We start from the raw sequence: 26,102 nt of genomic DNA on the forward strand, positions 1-26,102 counted from the left end.
ATGTATCATGTAAAAATGCCCTCCCTTTATTTTAGTGTTCCTGGGGATTGAACCTAGGACCTCACATGTGCTATAAGCAAATGCTGTACCACTGAGCTAAACTCCAAGACCCAAAAGCTGAATTTTTAAAATGATATGTATGCCCTGTTTTTCAGGGCATATCATTTTTAAAAATCCAACTTTTATGTTATTATTTATTTCCATAGATAGATTTTCCAGATAACTGCAACAAAGTACTTTTTTTGGTGGTGGTACTGGGGAACAGTGTGTACTGTGTAAATCAAAATGCTGTTTCCTAACAGGGAACTGTCCATGACTAATACTTTAAGACCATTAAAAAAGGGATTAACCTCCATTGGGTCAGGGAGAATGCTGCTTATTTGTCAAGTGTCTTTACCCTGGATCTTCTACAGGGAAGAAAGAAGCTGAGGGCAAAACTTGTATTATTTCTGCAAGTAATGAGCAAAAAAAAATGTCAAGATAAATTTTAAGTTATATGAGGATTTTTTATTAAGTGTACAAATTTTTTATGTTACTATGAAAAAATTTATGAATACTATATAAGTGGTTTTTTTTGTTTGTTTGTTTGTTTTTTGAGATGAGGTCTTACTGTGTTTCTCAGGCTGGCCATGAACTCCTGGGCTCAACTGATCCTCCTGCCAAAGTCTCCCAAATAGCTAAGACTACAAGTGCACACTAACATACCCAATTAAATACTGTAATATTTTTGAAATGTGACGCTATTATAGGTTTTTATCACTAAAAGAATTACAGTGTTTGTTTGGACTTCCCATATTTCTTTATTTTGATCACATTTCCTGATGGGTGTGATGGCATAGTGCAGGAGGATCACAAGTTCAAAGCCAGCCTTAGCAATTTAGGCCCTAAGCAACTTAGTGAGACCCTGTCTCTATATAAAATACAAAAAGGGCTGGGGATGTGGCTTAGTGGTGGAGGGACTCTGGATTCAATCCCTGAACTGGAAAAAAAAAAAAAAGGGCTAACTTGATCACATTTCCTAGGAACAGTAGCATACAATTTTTAGTATCCACAGCAGTCTCAAGAGTCCAGGGAAGATGGTTGGTTGGATATGGGATAACAGTGGCCTTATACAGGTGATTCAATATTTGTTATTTTGTCTAACATTTATTAAGCACTGTTGTGTTTCATACATTGCTATAGGCATTAGGAATACAAACGTTATAAGATATAGTAGCCTTTGGCATAAGGGATCTTCAATACAACAAAGACATATACACATACATATCTATGTACATACATGCAAACATATGTACATGCAGAAATGATCAAATCTTGTTCTCACATAACTTGGGTAATCAGAAAACTATGTAGAGGATATTTAAAGGTACAAAGAGTTGTCATTCACTGGAGTTTTTTGTTGTTGTTTTTAATTTTTTTTGTTGTTGTTTTGTAGATGGACACAATATATTCATTTATTTATTTATTTGTATGTGGTGTTGAGGATAGAACCCAGTGCCTCACATGTGCGAGGCAAGCACTCTACCACTGAGCTACCTACCGCCTTAGCTCCTCATTCACTGGAGTTTTGAGAGGAAAAATCAGCAAAAATGTCATAGATGAGTTTTTTAAATACATGTTTTCTGAGTTTTAAACAGATGCCTTTAATTACATAATGTATTTCAGTCAGCATAATAGTAATGGAATGTAAACTAGTCGGATTATGTTTCTTACATAACTCCTGTCATTTTTTTTTTTTCTTTTCCTGGTACTGGAGATTGAACCCAGGGGCGCTGTTCCACTGAGCTATGTTCACAGACCTTTTTTTTTTTTTTTTTTAATTTTATTTTGAGACAGGGTCTTACTAAGTTGCTGAAGCTAGCCTTGAATTTGGGATTACAGGAAAGAACCACCATACCTGACTAGGCCCTGGATTTTGATCCCTACCACTGGGGGGGAAAATTACTTTCTTCAGTATCTGGTACATATATAAAAACTACTTTTTAATTTTTTTCTAAGATGCTAAGATAACTGAAATTCATATTATAAAATAGACATTTTGTGGGGCTGGGGATGTGGCTCAAGCGGTAGCGTGCCTGCCTGGCATGCGTGCGGCCCGGGTTTGATCCTCAGCACCACATACAGACAAAGATGTTGTGTCCGCCGAAAACTAAAAAATAAATATTAAAAAATTCTCTCTCTCTCTCTCTCTCTCTCTCTCTCTCTCAAAAAAAAAAAATAGACATTTTGTGTGGTACTGGGGATTGAATTCAGGGCTCCTGAATGCAAGGCAAGCATTCTACCTCTGAGCTATATACCCCTGCCCTAGATTGTTTTTTAAAGTTGCTTAAGCCAGTAGTAATTGACTCACAAATATCTTTTACCTAATTTTTTTCCAGTGCTGGGTATCACACTCAGCCTTTCATATGCAAGTGCTCTATCACTAAGCTACACCCCCATCCCTCTTAAAACATTTTATTTTTTTAATATTTATTTTCTAGTTGTAGTTGGACACAATATCTTTATTTTATTAATTTATTTTTATGTGGCGCTGAGGGTTGAACCCAGGGCCTCACACATGGTAAGTGAACACTCTACCACTGAGCCACAATCCCAGACCAAATCATTTTATTTTTTGAGAAAGGATCTACTGTGTTGCCCAGACTAGTCTCAAACTTCTGGATTCAAGTGATTCTTCTGCCTCAGCCTCCAGAGTAACTGATACTATTAAGAGCACACCATCTTGCCCATCTTGTTATTTTCATCTTCATTTCAAATAATGCAGATTTTTTATGAGGAAGCTTAATACTTAAATACATTTCTGAGTAGTGTTCTAATATTAAGTTTTTCTGTGCATGGGAATTTGTTTCTATTGCTTAACATTAGAGGGGTTTTTAAAATTCATTTAATCAAAGCTGTTTTATTTTTTACACATAAGACTATTTCTTAATATATTTTTAACATATAGAGAAAATGTCCTTTAAAATGAGGGGTCTTGTTTTTGAACTGGGGATAGAACCCAGGTGTACATTACCACTGATCTATATCCCCAACCCATTTTTTTCTTTCTTAATTTTGAGACGGTCTTGCTAAGTTGTTGAAGCTGACCTTAAATTTGAAATCTTCTTGCTTCAGCCTCCTGAGTTGCTGAGATTACAGGTATGGGCCACCACACCATGCTTCTTCATTGTTGTTTTTGCTTTTTTTTTTTTTTTTTTAATGAGGATTTGATCCAGGGGCAATTTACTACTGAGCTTCATCTCTATACTTTTTATTTGTTTGGAGACAGGAGGATCTTGCTAAATTGGCAAGGCTAGCCTTGAACTTGTGTCAAAATATTCACACTACTGGAATACTATAGGTTAAAAGATTAATAGCACCCCAGCGTACTTATAGGCATACACAAAGGAATGCTTTCCAGTAAGACTGAGAATAAGGACAAAAATTAAAGGAGAGAGGCTTTTACATTACCAGAGACAGTGAAATTAATGGCTTGTTTGTTTTGGTACTAGGAATTGAACCCAGCTACACTCTACCACTAAACTATATCTCCAACCCTTTTTTATTTTATTTTGAGATAGGGTCTCACTGTGTTGCCCAGGATAATCTCAAGCTTGGGAGCCTCCTGCCTGGGCCTCTCAAGTAGCTGGGTTACAGGCACACACTACCACACCTGGCCCTTCTTTTTTTTAAAACAAATTTTACCTAATAGTTTATAAACATATAAGCTTTAGGGTAGACACCAATGTGAACAACTATCTAGTACTTCATAATTCAGGAACATAGCTTCAGGGCTTCATTAACATGGAAAGCTATTCCTTAAAAGCAGCCAATTGTTTTGATTTCTTAGAAGCTAGAAAAAAATGCACTTGGGCTGGGGATGTGGCTCAAGCGGGTAGTGCGCTCATCGGGCATGCGCGGGGCGCTGAGTTCGATCCTCAGCCACATAAAAATAAAGATGTTGTGTCCACTGAAAACTAAAAAAAAATAAAGAAATATAAAGAAAAAAATGCACTTAAGAGTGATTCGTTAAATGAATAAATGCCTATTCTAGGTCATTGGCTCAGAGGTTTAAAAGCTCTAGATAGGGCAAAGGGGAAAAGGGAATGGAGGGTGCATAGGGGTAGGAAAGTTGGTGGAATGCGATGGTTATCATTACTCTAAGCACATGTAAGAAGACACAAAGGATGTGGCTCTACTTTGTGTACAACCAGAGATATGAAAAATTGTGCTCTATATGTGTAATATGAATTGGAATGCATTCTGTTGTCATATATAACAAATCAAAATTTTTTTAAAAAGCAAAAAAAAAAGCATGATTTGTGCTATTAGCAATGGAAGAACTACATTTGTAAATAAAAATACTGGGAATATGAGAATCAAGGTTATCAGAGTACCAAAAGAGATACAATCAAAATTTTTTTTTACATTAGAATTTAAAGAATGTAGTTAAAGGAAAAATAAACTGGGCTCTGTGAAACAGGTTAAAAATGTAACTGCTTCAAACAGGTTGTGTAATCCTTGCTACTCTGAAGCAGAGGCAAGAGGATCACAAGTTCAAGGCCAGTCTGGGCAACATAATGAGATCCTGTCTAAGAATTTTTTAAAAAATGAAAAGGGCTGGGGATATATTTCAGCTGAGCATCCTTGGATTCAATCCTTGGTACCGGGGGTGGGGGGGAACAATGTGTAATGGCTTCAAACAGAAATAACCTAGTCCTCTCACATAATTATGAAAATGTTGTACTATCATATTTTCCAAATGAAAAGCACATAATTTAATTAGCAAAGGCCCTTTTGTTTTAGACTTGTTATACTAGCTGGATGTAGTAGTACATACCTGTAATCCCAGCAATTTGGGAAGCTGAGGCAGGAGGATAGCAACTTTGAGGCCAGCCTAGGCAACTTTGAGGCAACCTGTCTGAAAATAAAAAATAAAAAGGGCTGGGATGCAGCTCAGTTGTAGAGTGCCCCTGGGTTCTATCCCTAATACCCTTAAAAGAAGGGTTACTAAAAAAATTAAACTGCTGTTTTTTAAAAGCTTTATTTAGCTATATAACTCAAATACTATAAGATACATTATAGCATAAATGCAAAGCTGTGAATGTCTCATAGTAGTAGAACATGTGCTTAGCGTGCTTGAAGCCCTGAGTTCAATCCTCAGCACCAACAATATAAATACATAAATAATAAAAATATTTAAAGCATACATACAGTTCAGTGCCTTTTTTAGCATATTCAGAGTTGTGCAACCATCACCACTATCTAACTTTAGGACATTTTTATTACTACAGAAATAAACCCTGTAACCATTGCAGTTGTTCCCCAGTCATTCCCTTCCCCAGCCCTAGGTAACTTCTAGTACTCTTTCTATTTTATTTATTTTAATAATATTAAAGCCATGTGTGATGGTGCATTCCTGTAATACCAGAGGCTGAGGCAGGAGGATCACAAGTTCAAAGTAAGCTTCAGTAATTTATTGAGGCCCTAAGTAACTTAGTGAGACCTTGACTCAAAATAAAAATATTTTTTAAAAAGAGCTGGTAATGTGGCTCAGTGGTTAAGTGCCCCTGGGTCCAATCCCTGGTACAAAAATATATATTTTTAAGGTTGCAATATTGTTGTTCTCATGCCTATTCTAGGTCATTGGCTCAGAGGTTTAAAAGCTCTTATACTAGCGTAATTTATAAGTCCTGTGGATTCTTACTTAGAAAACTTTGAAAAGATGGTTTCATGTTATGATTGTTCGTCTTCTGGGAGTTTGTGATTTGGAGCATGTGTTTCAAATTTTATGTTTGCACCACTTGCTAAGCTCACTTAATTAGAAGTAATAAAACCATTCTTTCCAGACTCAAAACAATTTGTTCTATTTGTGTTAAAGATTCCAGGCTTCTTTCAGTTGGAACAGCTTTAGCAGTGACATACCATTATTTTCAATAATAATGTCATCTTCATCACTGTCTTCATCCTTTGGCTCAAAGTTGGGCTCAATTTGCTATGGATGGCCAAAAGGACTATTATCAGTAGTAGATTAGCAACAGCCACCAGAAGGCTAACTGTTCTCAGCAATGTTATTCTGGTTTACTGGTCTCATTGTTAGGATGAGGTTGCTGTTGGTTGCAATCATCGTGGCTGTTCCTTGATTGAGATGTTTCCCTTAAGATTTTATACCATTAACTTCTAAAATGTCATCATTAACAGTTAATCGCTCTGTTCAATGAGCCAGACCTCTTGTAACAATCCAAGATAAAGATCCCTGAGACTTTCTTTAAGCCATGTGGTATCTCCTTTAGGCTGAAACCATCCCAGATGAGGAGTTCTAGGGAATATTTACCATTGTGTTTGTAAAGATGAACCCTGCCATAAGTTTCTGGGAGAACAGCCACATCTTCAATGGTGAATGCCTATATTTCTAGCAATTTGGAGGCTCTGAGATAGGAGGATTGCAAGTTTGAGGCCAGCCTCAGATAGGCTTTAAGCAACTCAGTGAGACCATGTCTCAAAATGATAAAAAATAAAAAGGGCTGAGGATGTAACTCAGTGGTAAAGCACCCCTGGATTCAATCCCCAGTACCAAAAAAGAATATCCATATATCTAATAGAAGGTCTAAAGTCTTGGGGCATGCCATTGATTATATATGGCCTTTTTCTGTGGTTAACAAATCAAAATGCAGTTAAAGCATTTATCTTCTCTATTAATATGCCAGTATCAAAGGCACTGTTGCCTGCTTTTTTCCTTCTTTTTTAGAAAAATCTTTACAGTGGGTTGGCTATTGAAACAACTTTGTGATAGTTATCATAGGGTTTCTTACTCCTGCCCAGTATTCCAGATTGAATTCATACCCTTGCCATTCTAGGCAGGCATTCTACCATTGAGCCACAGTCATAGCCTTTCATTATTTATAGGTGTTTTTTTTTTTAACACAATATCTATCTATATTTATTTATTTATTTTTATGTGGTGTTGAGGATTGAACCCAGGGCCTCACATGCTAGGTGAACACTCTACTGCTGAGCCACAACCCCAGCCCTATAGGGTTTTTTTTAAAAATCTCACTGGATGTCTCCATAGTCTACTAAAATTTCAACATTAAGCTGGGCTCAATGGTGTACTCTCCTGTAATCCCAGCATCTTGAAAGGCTGAGGCAGGAGGATAGCAAGTTCAGCTTCAGCAACTTAGTGAGGCCCTAAGCAAAATAAAAAAGGGCTGTGATGTAGCTGAGTGGTAAAGTGCCCCTGGAATCAATCCCTGGTACCAAAAATAAAAAAGAAAACAAAAATTAAAATGCCAACATTATATAACTTATGAACATATTACAGTAATTCATAAAACTCAAAACTTTCAAATTTTGCTTTTTCTAGTGAAAGCCAACAAAATTCAGCACCAAACCTGCTCTTCATCTCTAGGAAGCCAGGTGCCGCTGACCACAGTGGCAACAGTTCATGCTAAGTGCTGGGCTGCCTCTAGGGGGTATGAGCCAGTGAGCTAGTTTGCATATGTGTTGTGACCTAGGCACCTACAACCCATGAGATTGAGCACCAGCAGAGGCAACTTGGGTCTGGGCCTAGAGCTCTCCAATGCATGCCCTACTGTATGGCCTTGGCTAAGAGGCTAGGGGGGGTGGCAGTCCCATCTACCTCTTTGCTCTCTGCCACCTCTCCTACAATTTGGTGGGCATCTGACCCAGGCAAGTGGGCCAGCTTGAGAGGTTTTAAATAACAGTGCTAATAAAGGCATTTTGGAGATAGAGATTACCTGTAATCTTGCCATCTTTTTATTTCATTTTATTTTTGTAAGAGGAGGGCTCTACCACTGAGCTATACCTCTAGCCCTTTTTATTTTTTCTTATGAGACAGGGTCTCACTAAGTTGCTGAGGCTGGCCTCAAAATTGCAGTCCTCCTGCCTCAGTCTCTTGAGCCTTGGATTACAGGCATGTACCACCATGCCAGATCATTTTGACATATTTTTCCATTTTTTAAAATACCACTCTCTGGGTCTTGACCATAAGTACATCTTTTTTTTTTTAAAAAATTATTTTTTAGTTGTAGATGGACACAATACCTTTATTTTATTTATTAATTTTTATGTAGTGCTGAGGATCAAACCCAGTGCTTCACACATGCTACGCAAGTGTTCTACAACTGAGCCACAACCCCAGCCCCGTAAGTACATCTTTTAACACAGTGGCAGTCTGGTGTACATCCTACTTTATATCATTTTCCCCATTAAAATAACTTTTATGCTACATGTTTGTAAAATTTAATAAGAAGAAGTTGGGAGAAACAGAAACTTTTTATTGTGTGCAGGTACCAGCTAGGTGAATTTTCTGGGTTTATCTCTGCCTGTCCTCCCTACAACCTTCCCATTTTCTTTCTAAATTAGCTATCAACCCTCTCTGTCACCTGCCCATAGCTTTCTTCACACAATTGACTAGGCTAAATGTGTGCATGTACATGTGTATTTTAAGTCCTCACAACATATCACCATCTTAAAATCTTCCAAACCCTTCATATAGCATGCACCATTGCTTGCTGGTCCTTTTTGTACCATTGCTGGATTTCATAATGCAGTTTTCCCAACCACTGTTCCTCTCAAGATTCCTGGCTGCCTACCCACCCCATGGCAAAGCTTTCTTTGACATCTTTCTCCCTGACTTCCTACCCTTCAACTTACTTAATGGATATATTCTAAATATGCTTTCACAGAGAAGCCTTAAGTTATGTCAGCATACTTTATTGCACTCAGACTTTTTCACTTCCAAAGTCTTTATAACCCTCCTCCAATAGTCATACCCCATTTTTCTTCCATTTTCACATTCTGTACCCTCTGTTATACTCATTGTCTGCAATATTATTTCTCTACCTTCTTGTCTCTTGGATCCTTTTTTTTTTATTCTTTCCCACCCCTTTCTTTTGGTGCCTTCCCAGCCCCAGTTTTCAATCTTTTGTCAGTTATCTTTCTGCCTTTCACTTTTAATTTTACTCAGAAGCACTCAAATGAATAACATACACATTATCAGAGCATGAGCCTTTGGAGAGTTTATGTAGTATTCATTTGAGTGCTTCTAAATAAATACATGCTTTTCAAAACAGTGGAATTTAAACTAATATCATAGAAATAACCCCCGAGAAGATGACATCTCCTCTTGAAAGCTTTGGATAGAGATTCTCCTGCTCCTGTTCAATGATAGAATTTGATCTGCTTTATTTGAAATGGGGTGACTACTTGAACCTCACAAAATATTGACCATTATGAAATGAGATCTTAGATTTTATAATTCTATTTTGATTGACCTGAGAAATAAAACTTATCCCTTCAGGGAGGGTAATTTTCACATGTTTTGGATTATATTGAGCACTTATTCTTCAGGATAATTACAGACTTGAAAATGTTTAGTCTCCTAGTCTGAAGTCCCTGTCAGTAACAGGAGGAACTCATAATCTACAAGACAACCCAATCCATTTTGTACTACTATTGATTGTTTTAAGGTTCATCCTTGTATTGGGTTAAAATGTACTGGTTATAATTATTGACCTTAATTTTGCCCTCAAGCTACACAGAATTTGGATCCTCTTTCCATATGACAGCCTTTTAGATATCTTAAGGTAGTTATTCTATCCTCTATACTCTTTCCCTCAGAAATGTTTCCCCCTTTGGGATAAACATTCTCAGCTCTTCCAACTGTTTCTCATATGATATCATTTTCATCATACTGATTGCTCTCTAAGGACATTAAAATGTGTTTGGAACAGGAAATAATATTCCAGTGTAGCTGAATTGGACCTGGATGTTGCACATCTGGACACTAATGCAGCCTGAAGTTGTAAGTTTTTTTAGCAGCCATGTAATGTTAGCTTATAATGAATTTGTAATTAACTAAAATCCCAAGGTTTTTAATCTGGAGGTTTGCCTTCATATGACTTTGTTCCAAATCAAGTCTCCATCTTCCTTAGTTATGCTGCAGATTTTTATTAAAGCAGAATATCGTAATTGACAATGCAGTAAACTGATGTATGGTTCACTCTTAAAAAAATAAAAGTAAAAGCAAAATATAAGATTTTACTCTTATCCCTATTAAATTTTATCTCACTAGCGAGCCAGCCAGTCTTTGTTCCTTTGAATCTTGGTTTTTATCATCCAGTTTATTATTGCTGATTCAACAAAGGACTTTGAACTAATGTCAGAATGTTTTCAGATATCTGTAAAATGTTAATGAAAAGTCATTATCTACTTTATGCAGATTGAACTTAGCTCTTGAGGAATATATGGATTAATCCCAGTGTAAATTGACAAGGCTCAGAAAATCTGAAGTTCATTGAAGAGATATGGATAATTATTTCTAAGAAATCATTGTACATATGAAGTAGAGACAGTCATTGTAACCATTCCTTTTAATATATTTTAAAATTTTTAATTGATGTATTTATGGGGTATAGTATGGCATTTCACTACATGTATACAATGTGTAATGATCAGATCAGGAAAATTGCCTGTCATCTCAGACATTTATTTTTCTTTGCATAGGAAACATTCAAAATCCTGTCTTCTAGCTATTTTGAAACATTCAGCTAATTGTTATGTACCATGTTAACCCTATAAAACATTAGAAGTTATTTCTCCTTTCAAATTGTACCCTGTGAGGTGTGTGTGTGTGTGTGTGTGAGAGAGAGAGAGAGATTTTTGTTCATTCATCCAGCAATGGGCAACTATGTTGATTCCATATCGTGACTGTTGTGAAGAGTGCTGTATAAACCTGCAAGTCTCTTTAACATAGTGATTTCACCAGTAGTAAGATTGCTAGACCATATGGTAGATCTGTTTCTGTTTTTTTTTTTTGAGGAGTCTGCATATTGTTTTTGATAATGATACTGGTTTACATTTCCACCACAGTGAGAGTTCTCCTTTCCCTATATCCTCACCAGCATTTATTGTTTTTTGTCTTTTAGTTAATAGCCATCCTAACTTAAGGTGTGAGGTGATATTTCATGTGTTTTTTTTTTTTATCTTTTTTTTTTTGTCTTTTGGAACTGGGGGTCAAGCCCACAGCTGTATGAATGTGAGGCAGACACTTTGCCACTTATCTGCATCCCAGCCTTTCATGTGGTTTTGATTTGCATTTCTCTTGATGATTATAGTGATGTTAAACATGTTTTCATATGCTTGTTGGCTGTTTGTATATCCTCTTTTGATAAATATCTATTAAGGTCATTCACCAATATTTTAATTGGTTGTTGGGTTTTTGTTTTGTTTTTATTTTGTGCTGTTGAGTTTTTTTGTGACCCTTTTCTTTTTCATCTCACAAGAATAAACTGAACACAGTATCAGGCAATGTGGAAGATTCCAGAGAACCAGGTTTACCTCATAGCTGGAGTGACTACTTACTCTGGTTTGCCTGGGGAAAACCTGATAAATGCTTTTTGTTTTTATATAATTATTAGTAGCATCATTTTTCACTTTCAAATTGTCCAGGTTTGGAGGATAAATTATTTTGCTACCTTCTCATAACCTAAGTGGCTCCTTTTAGTATTTTATCTGGGTTAAATATTACACAGCTGTAATTTAGCAGCACTAATGAGGCTGCCAAATTCTCTCCTATTTGAACAGATTGTTCCTTGGCCTTGGGAAGTTGGTAGCAAAACTGCCTGCAATTAAGGTCTGCAAATACTTAGGATTTTTCTTGAGCCACCCTCTAGAGGGCAGTATTTTATATGGCTATATCTATAGCTATCTGGAGTGATCTGATTCCAGTAAAAATGGACTCTTGTTTATTTGTGCAGAAAAATTAGACGTATTTGATGCTTTTAAATAATGGAACCAATATTGTGAATACCTTATTTTTTGCTAAGCAAAAAAGTAAGGAAATATTAGAAATTAATTCATTAACATTCTGAACATTCGTTTCTCTTTCAATTGTAAAAACTGAACTTTGATGCCTTGAATATACAATGATCCATTATAACAGTTATGCATAGACTTTAAGAATCTGCATATTTTGTGCTTCTTTCGTGTTTTTCCTAATTAAAAATGATTTTAGATGTTTAATAATTATAATATATTCTGTATCACAGTTTTCATATTTATATAAAAATAAGAATTTAATAGTTTGTTCTTCTTGCTTAAATATTACTTTCCTCAAAAAGAGAAAACAGGCCAGGTACAGTGCAGTGGTCCATGCCTGTAATCTCAGCTACTCAGGTGACTGAGGTAGGAGAATCCCAAATTTTAGGCCCACCTGGGCAATTTAGAAAGACTGTCTCAAAAATACTTAAGAACTAGGGATGTGGCTTAGTGGTAGAGTACTTGCCTGGCATGTCTAGAAAGAGCAGAGAGAATTAGAAAAAAGAATTGGGGATGTAGCTCTAGTGATAAGGTGCTTATCTTGCATGTATGAAGCTCAATTTCCAGCATCACCAAAAAAGAAAGAGAAAAAAATAAATACCAGATTATATGATTTGAATGATGTGGTAATGTAGAATTCTAGTATTTAGAATTAGAAAGTGTTTTAGTGATTGTGTAGTTATTTTTAGTCAATAATTTGTTAGCTCCTAATACCAAAAGTATATTGCTTATGTTTCACGTTTTGGATTTCCTAATGTAATGTTCTCTTTTTAGAAAAGGTGGACAAATCCTATTTTCAAGAGAAGATGACTTTTAACAGTATTGAAGGATCTAAAACTTGTGTACCTGCAGACATCAATAAAGATGAAGAATTTGTAGAAGAGTTTAATAGATTAAAAACTTTTGCTAATTTTCCAAGTAGTAGCCCTGTTTCAGCATCAACACTGGCACGAGCAGGTTTTCTTTATACTGGTGAAGGAGATACTGTGCGGTGCTTTAGTTGTCATGCGGCAGTAGATAGATGGCAATATGGAGACTCAGCAATTGGAAGACACAGGAAAGTATCCCCAAATTGCAGATTTATCAACGGCTTTTATTTTGAAAATAGTGCTGCACAACCTACAAATCCTGGTGTCCAAAATGGTCGGTACAGAGTTGAAAACTATCTTGGAAGCAGAAATCATTTTGGTTTAGACAGGCCATCTGAGACTCATGCAGACTATCTTTTGAGAACCGGACAGGTTGTAGATATATCAGACACCATATACCCAAGGAACCCTGCCATGTGTAGTGAAGAAGCTAGATTGAAGTCATTTCAGAACTGGCCAGACTATGCCCACTTAACCCCCAGAGAGTTAGCTAGTGCTGGACTCTACTACACAGGTATTGATGATCAAGTACAGTGCTTTTGTTGTGGTGGAAAACTGAAAAATTGGGAACCTTGTGATCGTGCCTGGTCAGAACACAGGCGGCACTTTCCTAACTGCTTCTTTGTTTTGGGCCGGAACATTAATGTTCGAAGTGAATCTGATGTTGTAAGTTCTGATAGGAATTTCCCAAATCCAACAAATCCACCAAGAAATCCAGCCATGGCAGAGTATGAAGCACGGATCATTACTTTTGGGACGTGGATATACTCAGTTAACAAGGAGCAGCTTGCAAGAGCTGGATTTTATGCTTTAGGTAAACATAACCAATAAATAACTTTCCAACTATTCCAGGGCTCTTAAAAAATTAAGAGATGCCTTTAACCCCCTGAACTGGTAAATATTTTGGTATAAGCTGGTGTGCTTATTTATATCAGTATTATTCTCTGATCTCTTATGTTGAATCTGTAATGTCACTACTAAATTTATGTAAAAAAAGTCTACCATGAGGGCTGGGAATGTAGCTCAGTAGTAGCCTAGCACACACAAGGCTCTAGGTTTAATTACCAGTACTGCAAAAATAAGAAAGAGAGAGAGAGAGAGACTACCATGTTATGAATCATGTTTATGGTCATGTAAATGTTTTTTAAAGAGTGTGAAAATAGGCAAATGATATATATCACTGATATAAAATGGGTCTAATAGTAACACTAGCTATCATTTTTTGAGCATCTACTACATGTGCTCAGTACATATTACATGAATTTTCTCTAAGCTTCATGACAACCCTGTAGAAAGAATTAACATTTAAGAGTTTAGTTTTGGGTGCTGGGGTTGTGGCTCAGCGGTAGAGCACTTGCCTGGTATGTGCGAGACGCTGGGTTTGATTATCAGCACCACATAAAAAGATAAATAAAGGTATTGTGTCCACCTACAACAACAACAAAAAAAAGTTTTGTTTAGCCTGTATATCAACTATATATTTGAAAGCTTCCCTGTATTATATTTTTGCTTCAAATGAATGCTTTTCAGATAGATGTTGTGGATGTGTCAGGAGGGGTCATTAGTGCAATGGGTTCCAGAAATATTTTTTATGGTTATTATATGTCTGACCCATTAATTTTAGGATTGAATAATGCCAAAATGCAAAATACAAGTTATTTCAAAAATTTTCATTTGTATAGTAATCATCATATGTCTTAAAAGTTTGCTTAGTGTCATGCAGCTATCACCTTAGAGCAACTTATCTTGTAATTTCATTGCTGAACTTTGTTGTTATTAAAGCTTGGAACATAATTTATTTTAAAGTTTTATAATTTGATAAAATAAATGCAATATTAATAGCTCAAGTAACACACATTAAAAATAATATAACAATTAGTTTTAACATAAAAATTGGTCAGTATTTGCTGGGTGCTATGACATATACCTGTAATCCCAGTGACTTGGTAGGCTGAGGCAAGAGGATCACAAGTTTGAGACCAGCCTCAGCAACCTAGTGAGGCCCTAAGCAAATCAGTGAGACCCTGTCTCAAAATAAAAAATAAAAAGGGCTGGAGATGTGGTGTAGTGGTGACGCTCCCCTGGGTTCAATTCTGTTACCAAAAAAAAAAAAATGGTCACTTTTATTTTTTAGTTGTCTTTTGTTAAATATCTCAGATCAACTCATTGAGTTCCATGTGTATTTCCTCCTAAAATAAATAAAGATCAGCCTGACATGGTGTTGCATGCCTGTAATCCCAGTGGCTTAGAAGGCTGAGGCATGAGGATGGCAAGTTAAAGGCCAGCCTCAGCAACTGAATGGGACCCTGTCTCAAAATAAAAAGGACTAGGGATATAGTTCAGTGGTGAATCACCTCTGGGTTCAATTCCTGGTACTGGGGGGGAGGGGGGCTTATCTACTACTTAGATGCAAATATGAAAGTGCTGAGATTTTTATGTAATTTAGGTATGTTTAGTTGTAGGTGTTAGAACAGATATTTTTGTATAAGCTTCTAAATGCACAAATACATGTATTTGTACTGGTGTTTCCTTAGGTGAAGGTGATAAAGTAAAATGCTTTCATTGTGGAGGAGGGCTAACGGATTGGAAGCCCAGTGAAGACCCTTGGGAACAGCATGCCAAGTGGTATCCAGGGTAAGATGTTTAATTATTTTTTTATGTGATGCCTGGGATGTAACCCAGGACCTCATGTATGCTAGTCAGGTGCTCTACCATTGAGCTACATCCCCAGCCCCAAGGAAGATGCTTAACTGTTCATTCAGTAACAGGCAAGTTGGACAGTATACAATGGAAAGACTTGAATTACTTTTCACCTCAACTATTTTTGCCTTTGCTGTGTATGGCTTGAAATCTGTACAATGTTTATTAAAGTGGGATCACCTGCATTATTAAAAAAATTACCTAAGCTGCCTCTTGTGGCCAAAACATTCACTGCATATATGTCTGAATATCTGTGACATTCAGATTGTCCCATTTCTAAACACCAAATTAGAAATTGTATACTTTTTTATTTATTGGAAGTAGGCTCTTTTATGAGAGGCTTAAAGAGAACTTGTGTTGCTAAGGAGAGTCCTGAAGAAGCTATCATATGCCCTAGGAAATACTAATGGATTTCACTAATTCTTTTTTTTGTGGGGAGGGGGGAACCAGGGATTGAACTCAGGGACGCTCGACCACTGAGCCACATCCCCAGCCCTACTTTATATTTTATTTAGAGACAGGGTCTCAGTGAGTTGCTTAGCACCTCACTTTTGCTGAGGCTGGCTTTGAACTTGCAATCCTCCTGTTTCCTGAGCTTCTGGGATTTCAGGTGTGCACCACTATTTTTTTTTTTAAAGAGAGAGTGAGAGAGGAGAGAGAGAGAGAGAATTTTTAATATTTATTTTTTAGTTATGGGCGGACACAACATCTTTGTTGGTATGTGGTGCTGAGGATCGAACCCGGGCCGCACGCATGCCAGGCGAGCGCGCTACCGCTTGAGCCACATCCCCAGCCCCATGCCACTATTTTAAGACCTCCGAAATCAGGACACATCTGGTGGTGGGTCATAATTAATTAGCAGTTTTAGGTGATATATTAAATAATCATGCTTCTTACTGTAAGTGGCATATTAGGATGATGATATACCCCTAAATGTCTCTTTTCCATCTTGCCTCTTTAAAATAATGTACTCAGGTATAATAAGTGATGTGAATTTCGGTCCCACAAAATGACAGCTTAAAACTTGAGGGTGATCATTTGAAAAGACACCTTACCCTTAAACAACCTTAAAAGGAAAGCTTGAAAATGAAGATTTTTAAATGTACATACAACTGGTTAATCCTCTAAATAAAGGCCTATTAAAAGGAGTGACAACTTTAAACTTTAAAAAATAAGTCAAGGTGCTAATTCAATAATTCATGCTTAAAAGTTGAAAGTTCTCAGGTTGGTATATTTGTTCTACCAAGTCTTATCTATTAGCATAAGTAACATAAGAAATGGAAAAATTTTTTTAACCTTAAAATGACAGTTGGCTAGGGCATTGGGCAACCTTTTACTTTTTGTGGCTCCTTAGAAATAACAGAAAGCAATTAATGGAATTAACATGATGGAGATTCTATCTTTACTAATTTATCAGCTACTAAAGTTTAGTGTTATTATATTGTTTAGGTGTAAATATCTGTTGGAAGAAAAGGGACAAGAATACATAAACAATATCCATTTAACACATTCACTTGAAGAGACTCTGGTAAGTCCCTTGTTATATAATATGTATTTTTGAATAGTGTATAATTTGTTTTACAATTGTTTCCTCATGTAAAATTCTCGGTATAGTATCATAAGTTAATAATGTGTGGTGAAATTTAAAGGGGAGAACTCAAGGGGAGATTTATATTCTTGAATCAAATTTGTGAAAAGGGGATTGGGATGAAATGACTTTGAGTATCACTGTAGACAAAAATGGGATTGAAGAACCAAAATATTGAAGTCCCTGAAGTCCCTTACTCTCTTGAAATTATCTTTGTATAATATACTTTGCATTCATAAGTAGTTTTAACCTTTTTGCAGATAATATTTAAAATCTCAAAATGTATCTAGGCTGGGTATGGTGGTACATGCCTGTTGTCCCAGCTACTCAGAAGCTTGAGACAGAAGAACCATAAAGTCCATGACCAATCTGGGCAACTTAGTGAGAATAGTCTCAAAACAAAACAAACAAAAGTTGGGGTATAGCTCAGTGGTAGAGCACGTGTCTTTGCATGTGTGAGATCTTGGGTTCAATCCCCAGTACTACAAATCAAAAAGAAAAAGAAAAGGTATCTAAATTGATAGGATAAACTGGATGTTAGTAATACATGGAACGACTCCTGATCTAGAATGAGAGACCAGAGTTGTTAGGATGATTCCAGCCTTAATTACATTATCTCCATGAAGTCATTTAATCTCCTTGGGCCTCAGTTTCTTGTTTGTGAAGTAAAAAGATTGGATTAGATATGTTTTAACTTTATCAAGTTTTGTCTCTTCTGAATATTCATATTTTTAATTGGAGTAACGTCAATTTATTTCAAAATTTTTTGAGAATTTTAATATTTATTTTTACTTTTTCGGCGGACACAACATCTTTGTTTGTATGTGGTGCTGAGGATCGAACCCAGGCCGCACGCATGCCAGGCGAGCGCGCTACCGCTTGAGCCACATCCCCAGCCCCTTCAAATTTTTGATTAATGTAACTTTTCTAATTGAGATAATTGCCTACTACCATAAAGAATTCTTATTTACAATTTATATTTCTATTTTAGGTAAGAACTGGAGAAAAAATGCCATCACTAACTAAAAGAATTGGTAAATATGCTTATTAAAATTAATATACTTTTAATTTCACTGCCAATTTATTATAGTTGTTATTTATGGGTTGAAAAACTAAGCATAGTCTTTCATAATATCATAGTATATTTGTTAGAGATGAGATTGCTATAAATTTAAGAATTTAATGAAGTGCTTATAAATTTAATCAGGTATTTCTATATTAATATTAGTACAATCTGGGCACTATGGCATGTGCCTGTAGTCCTAGCTATTTGGGAGGCTGAGTGAGAGGATTGCTTGATTCTGGGTCAGCACAATTCTATATAAAAAAAATTAATTTTCTAGGGGCTGGGGTTGTGGCTCAGTGGTAGAGGGCTTGCCTAGCATGTGTGAGGCTCTGGGTTTGATCCTCAGCACCACATAAAAATAAACAAATAAAGGTATTGTGTCCAACTACAACTAAAAAATAATATTAAAAATTAATTTTCTAAAAAAAGAATGTTGAGCCCAGCATAGTGGTGCATGCGTGTGATCCCAGCAGGAGGCTGATGCAGGGGGATCACAAGTTCAAAGCCAGCCTCAACAACTTAGCAAGGTCCTAAGCAACTCAGCGAGCCCTTTTCTCTAAATAAAATACAAAAAGGGCTGGGGATGTGGCTCAGTGGTTAAACACCCCTGGATTCATTCCCTGGTACCAATAAATAAATAGTTATCAGAGATGTGGCTTAGTGGTAGAGAGATTAATTAGCATGTATGAGACCCTGGGTTCAATTCCTAGTACTGCCATAAAAAAAAAAAAAAAAAAAAAAATCTGTGTAGCATGTGAATGTATATGTGTGTATCGGGGGGTACTGGGAATTGAACCCAGGACCTCAAACATTCTAGGCCAAGTGCTGTACTACTGAGCCATATCTACAGCCCAAGGGTATAGCATATATTTTTAAAGTTATTCAGAAAGAATCAATAATGTAAATGTTAATAATTTTGGGTATTTAATCATTGTTACAGTATTATTCTTTTATGATGAATGAAACTTTTGTTCTAGGTTAGGATTAATATCTTCAAATTGAGATATAATTTATATATCTTAAGTTTCACCATTAAAAGTGTGTAATTCACTGTTTTTTAGTAAATTCATAAGGTTGAACAACCATCACTCTATTTAATTGCACAATATTATCATCACAAAAGAAGTAAACCCCATACTGACCCATCAGCAGTCATTCTCCAGTCTTCTGCTACCAGGCACAGGCAATCACTAATCTATTTTGTGTCTCCATGATTTTTCCTATTTTGAAAATTTAATATAAATAGAATCATGCGATATATGGTCACAGGTGTCATCCATGTTGTAGCATATATGAATACTTCATTCTTCATTATATTTTGTGGTGAAAAATATTTCATTGTATAGATAATACCTTAATTTTTTTTTTTTTATTCTGAGAAAGGTTCTTGTTAAGTTGCTAAGGGTCTCACTAAATTGCTGAGGCTGGCTTTGAACTTGAGATCCTTCTACCTCAGCCTCTCAAGTCGCTTGGATTACAGACATGCACCACTGCACGCAGTACTATGTTTAACCTTATAATGGACTACCATAAAGTTTTCCAAAGTGGCTACATCCTTTAACATTTCTACCAGCAGTGTTTAAGAGTTCCAGTTCTCCACATCTTTGCTAACATTTGTTACTGTCTGTCCTCTTTTTTATAGCCATTCTATCAGGTTGATGTGGTACTCGGTTTTGTTTTGCTCTTCCTCCATAGCCATTGATGTTGAATATCTTTTCTTGTGTTTATTGGTTCTTTGTAAAATCTTCTTTAGAGAAATGTCTGTTCATCTCCTTTGACCTTTTTTAGTTAGGTTGTCAATTTTTCCTTTTCTTGCTTATGCTTTTTTAGGGTGGGGAATACTGGAGATTGAACCCAAGGGCACTTTACAACTGAGCTATATCCCCAGCACTTTTTTTTTTTTTTTTTAATTTTGAGTTGCCAACACTGGCCTCAAACTTGCAGTCTTCTATCTCAGCTTCCCATGTCTGGGATTACAGGAATATACCTTTATTCCTAGCTTGTTGCTTATACTTTTGATGTTGTATTTAACCATTGCATATTTTCTGCTCCGCAGAAATATGGAAAGAGTCATTGAATGAATAAAAATACTAAATGTATTAGTATTTGTGACTCAATGGTACCAGCACTTGCCTAGCATGCACAAAAACCTGGGTTCAATCCCTATCACTGCAAACAATTAAATAAATATTTATTGAGGTATAATATACAGACAGTAAAATGCTTTAAAGTACACTAATCTTAAATTTTCAACTCGAATTTAACATGTATATATACTGTGTAACCATCATGTAGATCAAGATATAGAGCATTTCTTCTGTCCCAGAAAGATCCTTCAGGCTGCTTCCCATTCAGTATCCACCCACAAGTTATATTCTGGCTTCTATAACCATAAATTAATTTTCCCTATTACCATAGTTCAGTTTTGAACTTCTTAGTATATACTCTTATGTCTGGTTCATCATTTTGATGAATTTTGCTTTCTGTATCTATGAGATTCATCCATGTTGTTCATGGCAGTAGTTTGTTCTTTTTTATTCTATGTTGTATTTTAATATACCAGAATTTATTCATTTACCTGATGATGGACATTTGAATTGTTTCCAGTTTGGGGTTATTATAAATAATGGTGTTATGAATATTCATGTGCATTTCTTTGGCAGAGATAAGTACTGGTTTCTAATAACCAGGAGTAGATATCAGTACAACTGTCCTCTCTTTCTCTCTCTCTCTCTCTCTCTCTCTCTCTCTCTCTCTCTCTCTCTCTCTTTTTCAGTAGTGGGAATTGCAAACTCAGGGGCATTCTTCCACTGAGCTACATCCCCAGCCCTTTTTATTTTTATTTTTTTTATTTTGAGTCAGGATCTTACTAAGTTGCCAAAGCTAGCCTTGAACTTGAAATTTGTCTGCCTATAAATTGATTATAGGCATGTATCTCTGTGCCCAGCTGCAGTTCTCCTCCCTAAGGATTGCCCTATATATGCTGTATTCTACTTTGAGTATTAGAACAGTGAATTTCCATTTACTTTCTTGTCTTATGTAATCTAACCCCCTTAGATAGAAACTAACTCTGACACCTAGCAAACAGACATTTGATGTCACAGACTGGGACTTCCCCAATTTTCCATGACTTTTTAAAAAAACATTGGTAATGACTCAGCAATAATATCCACTTTTTAAGTACCTTTGGTTAATTTGTACAACTGATTTGAAAAATATTCAGCTTTGCAAAACACTTTTCTTACCTGTTTGCCTTCTTTTACACTGTTGTATTTTAATATTTTGTTTTTGTTTTGTCATGCTAGGGATGGAACCCAGGGCCTCACTGATGCTAGGCAAGCACTCTACCATTGAACTACATTCCCGGCCTTATCACTGTCCTCTTTTTTTGGAACCTGGGATTGAACCCAGGGGCACTTAACCACTGAGCCAAATCCCCAGCCCTTTTTTGTATTTTATTTTGAGCACTGCATTGCTTAGGGCCTGGCTAAATTTCTGAGGCTGGCTTTGAACTTTCAGTCCTCCTGCCTCAGCCTCCCAAGCCTCTGGGATGACAGGCATGTTCCACTGTTCCTGCCTCCTATCACTGTCTTTAAAACCCTCAACTTGAATAATCCATAGTGTTAAAAAATACATACTTACTGCATTTACAGTTAATTTTTTAATAAGATTCTGAAAGTGATCCTTCAGTGCCTGAATATTTCAGAAAAATTTTCCTTCCAAAGCAGCTTTGGTTTAATGGTTTGGAGTTGTTGGTTTGTTTTATTTTTTGCTTGCTGTTTAATTTTTTTTTATTATTATTATTTTTGGTACTGGGGATTGAACTCAGAGTGCTCAGTCACTGAGCACATCCCCAGCCCTATATCTGTATTTTATTTAGAGATAGGGTCTCACTGAGTTGCTTAGCACCTCGCTGTTGCTGAGGCTGGCTTTGAACTCATGATCCTCCTACCTCAGCCTCCCAAACTACTGGGATTACAGGTGTGTGCCACTGCACCTGGTTGCTTGCTGTTCAGTTTTTTAAACTAATTTACTATTGGGTTGTTTTAATAATATTTATTTTGGGAGCTGGGGATATAGCTCAGTTGATAGAGTGCCTCACATGCACAAGGCCCTAGGTTCAATCCCCAGCACCACAAAAAAACAATAATAATACAAAAAATAATAATATTTATTTTAATTCTATCATTTTACCTCCCAATTTTCATTTCAGATGATACCATCTTCCAGAATTCTATGGTACAAGAAGCCATACGAATGGGATTCAGTTTCAGGGACATTAAGAAAATAATGGAGGAAAAAATTCAGACGTCTGGGAGCAACTATATATCACTTGAGGTTCTGATTGCAGATCTAGTGAGTGCTCAGAAAGAAAATACACAAGATGAATCAAGTCAAACGTCATTGCAGAAAGGTATGAATGGCTGTTTTAAAAAAGCAAGAAAAACCTAACCACTAAGTTTTGTTTAGTATCTCATATGATTCTAGCTCATTCACACCCCCCCCACAACCCCTTTAGCATAGGGGACCACTGTGGATTTAACCCAGGGGCAATTTACCACTGAGCTACATCCCTAGCTCTCTTTTATTTTGAGACAGGGTTTCACTAAGTTGCTTAAAACCTCACTAAATTAATCTCTTATTATGAAAAATTTCAAATATACCAAAAGTGAAGATAACAGTGTAATGAACCTTCATGTATCCATCACCACTTTTCCAATATTGTTGCATATTTTCCACAACTTTTTTTTTTGCTACAGTACTTCAAAGTAAATGCCAGACAGCCTATATATCATGATCTATAAATACTTCAATATATATCCAACAGATAAGGATGGTTTTTAAATGTAACTTTTACTGTGTCTATTAGTTGGCTTAGTCTCCTGTAACAAAATATCACAGAGTGACGTAAATAACAGATATATATTTCACACGTTTCTGGAAGCTAGGAAGTCCAAAATCATTGAGACCAGTTCCCCGTGAGGGCCCTGAAGATGGCTGTCTTCCCTCTGTGTCCTCACATGGCAGTTAGGGGTTTGGAGTGGTGCATAAATGCTCTAGTCTTTCTTCCTCTACTTAAAAGGACATTAATCCCATCAGGAGGCTCTTACCTTCGTGACCTCATCTAAACTTAATTATAGTAATGCATTGCTTAACAGTGAGAATATAATCTGAGAAATATATTTTTAGGCAGTCTCATTTTGCAAACATGAAGGCATATACTTATATAAACCTACATGGTATAGGTCAGTCACTCAACATGGCCGACTAATGCAATCAAGAGATTTGGTAAATATGAAATGTTTGATATGAGGTTGCTTTGGGTTTGACATGCCAAACTGTTTTATGAAACATTTTTTAAAAATATTTTTTAGGGGGCTGGGGATGTGGCTCAAGCGGTAACATGCTCACCTGGCATCAGTGGGACGCTGGGTTCGATCCTCAGCACCACATAAAAATAAAATAAAGATGTTGGGTCCACCGAAAACTGAAAAATAAATATTAAAAAAATCTCTCTCTCTCTCTGCTCTCTCTCTTTTTTTTTTAAAAAAAAGTATTTTTTAGTTGTAGTTAGACACAATACTTTTATTTTATTTATTTATTTTTATGTGGTGCTAAGGACCGAACCCAGGGCCTCACCCATGCTAGACGAGCACTCTATTGCTGAGCCACAACCACAGCCCCTTATGAAACATTTTTATAAGTAAAAGGAATACATCCTAAAATAGTGAAAAAAGTTATCAAGTATTATATACTGTGACTAATTGTGTATGCTATACTTTCATATGACTAGCAACTAAGCAGGTTGGTTTATGTTACATCACCACAAACACGTGAGTGTAATATATTGTGCTTGCACGTTAGGATGGCTGAGATGTCTCTAGAAAATAGGAATTTTTCAACTCCGTTACAACCACTACTAAATATGTGGTCCTTTGTCTGAAATGTATTTCTGTAGTATATGACTGTACTTTGCAAATACCATTATAATTGAAGATTAGGGCTTTAACAAGTATACCTTTTTTTTTTTTTTTTTTGGTACCAGGGATTGAATCCAGTGCTTAATTACTGACCAACATCCCAGCCCTTTTTATTTTTTATTTTGAGATGGGGTCTCACAAAGTTGCTTAGGGGCTTGGTAAGTTGCTGAAGCTGGTTTTGAACTTGCAATTCTCCTGCTTCAGCCTCTCAAGCTGCTGGGAATTTAGTTGTGCACCACCGTGGCTGGCTGTAACATACTGTTATCACACTTAAATGAAATTAACAGTAATTTCATCACATCATCTGAAACCAGTTGGTTTTATCCCTCCACCACCCCTTTTTTCATGATGCTGGGGATTGAACCCAGGACCTTGGGCACTATAGTAAAGTGCTCTACCAGTGAGCCACACCCCCAACCATTTCCATTTTAAGATATTTTCACAATTGACTTGTTCTAATCAGAATCTCCATAAGATTCATTTATTTATTAATTAAAATGAATTTATACTCTATTCGAGACAAAGAACAACAGAGTCTAACATCATTGTGTGTAGAATCTATAAGTTTTGTAGTTGAAATAGTTTGGTTTTAGATTGTTTTATAACTTTGTATATGAAAATATGAAGGGGTCATTTTATTAAATAAACTTTGAATAAATGGCACCCTAATACTATAAATCATATATAGGAAGTGTAGTAAATAATGTAGAATAAATGCATTTAACCTACTTTTTAAGAAAAGGATAAAAAAAATATTAGTTTTCATTTAAGGTGATGGAAACTATAGTACTTGCCAGCAACAGTGAAGATTAAAGAAAAGGTTTCAAACTGAATGGACTTTTAGGTACTTTATCTATAATCATGTTTATAAAGCTCTTGACCATCTTCCTCCAAAAGATTAAAATTCTTTTAGTTCTAATAAACCTAAAAATTGACTTTGACACGTTAAAGACTTTGATCTTTGTTATTTTGAATGCTCTTAAAACATTATTCAGATAACTACATGAGTCATGAAGCAGTATGAACATTTATCATATATATACATATATATTTTATGTATATATATGTATATATTTTTGGAGGGGGGGGGCGGGGATTGCGGATTGAACCACCAGGGGTACTTTACCACTGAGCTACATCCCTAGTCCTTTAAGTTGCTGAGGCTCTTGCTAAATTGCTAAGGCTGGCCTTGAACTTGCAAGTGTGTACCACCACAGTGGACTAACTGACATAGTTTTAAATATCATTAATGGCCAGTTGGGCACACTAAACCCAGTCATTTAGAAGGCTGAGGTAGGAGGATAGCAAGATCAAGCTTTATCTCAAAATATAATTTGAAGGAAAAAAAAAAAAGGCTAGTGATAAAGCTCAGTAGTAAAAGTATCCCTAGGTTCAGTTCCTAGCACTGCAAATACTGCTACTAATGATGATGATGTAAATAAAATTATATCAGTTGATATAAAAGATTTAACAGAAATCCCACTACTTTTTCCTTGAAGATGCATTTATTTAAACTTATACAAGCTTCACTTATTCCAGTGATAGTAAAATAAACTATTTACTTGGTCATCTTTTTACCGTAATAGAACTACAAACGATTGTCATTTCCCCCTACATTTTAAAAACTATTTTTAGTTGTAGATGGACACAATATCTTCATTTTATTTATTTTTATATGGTGTTGAGGATCCAACCCAGTGCCTCATACATGTGAGGCAACCGCTCTATCACTGAGCCACAACCCCAGCACCTCCCTACATCTTAAATACAACTCAAGCTTAAGTAAGTATAAGTCTTTATACTTACCTCTGTTGCAGACATTGTCTGCAACAGAAGTATTTAGTGGGTTGCAATTGGAAGAGAAGGGTCAGAATGAATTGGAGAGTGTATTTTCTCTGTCCAGCAGGAGTCAGTGGGGTTCTTATTATCATTAAGACTACAAACTAGGATGGTGTGGGAAGGAGGGCTTAAGCAAATGACAGCTCTGGGGGGGCAGGCAGGGTTGGAATTCCTCGGTCCATTTCTCCTTAGTCCACTAAATTGAGAGGCAGATAATTATTTTTTTAAAAAGGGATGGG

General features: G+C 36.1%; 1 protein-coding gene across 6 annotated transcripts in view; it reads left to right on the plus strand.

The window, feature by feature from the left end:
- The window catches only part of XIAP (X-linked inhibitor of apoptosis), a 43,707-nt gene that overhangs the window by 8,557 nt on the left and 9,048 nt on the right, over positions 1 to 26,102 (plus strand). For 2 of the 6 annotated variants that reach the window (XR_014019953.1, XM_081276787.1), the window contains exons 2-6: positions 12,595 to 13,503; positions 15,224 to 15,323; positions 16,839 to 16,917; positions 17,969 to 18,011; positions 22,257 to 22,457. Coding sequence is in view for 4 of the 6 variants with exons in the window: in XM_081276787.1 (XP_081132913.1) it covers positions 12,627 to 13,503; positions 15,224 to 15,323; positions 16,839 to 16,917; positions 17,969 to 18,011; positions 22,257 to 22,457 (1,300 nt within the window). In the remaining 2 variants the exon portion in view is untranslated. Of the gene's footprint in view, positions 1 to 3,056; positions 3,139 to 12,594; positions 13,504 to 15,223; positions 15,324 to 16,838; positions 16,918 to 17,968; positions 18,012 to 22,256; positions 22,458 to 24,089; positions 24,183 to 26,102 lie in introns of those variants that run through there. The other 4 variants (XM_081276789.1, XM_081276790.1, XR_014019954.1 and 1 more) reach the window with 3 other exon arrangements.

This window comes from Spermophilus citellus (genome assembly GCF_964194105.1).
Source record: "Spermophilus citellus genome assembly, chromosome: X".
In the NCBI taxonomy this organism is placed as follows: Eukaryota; Metazoa; Chordata; class Mammalia; order Rodentia; family Sciuridae; genus Spermophilus; species Spermophilus citellus.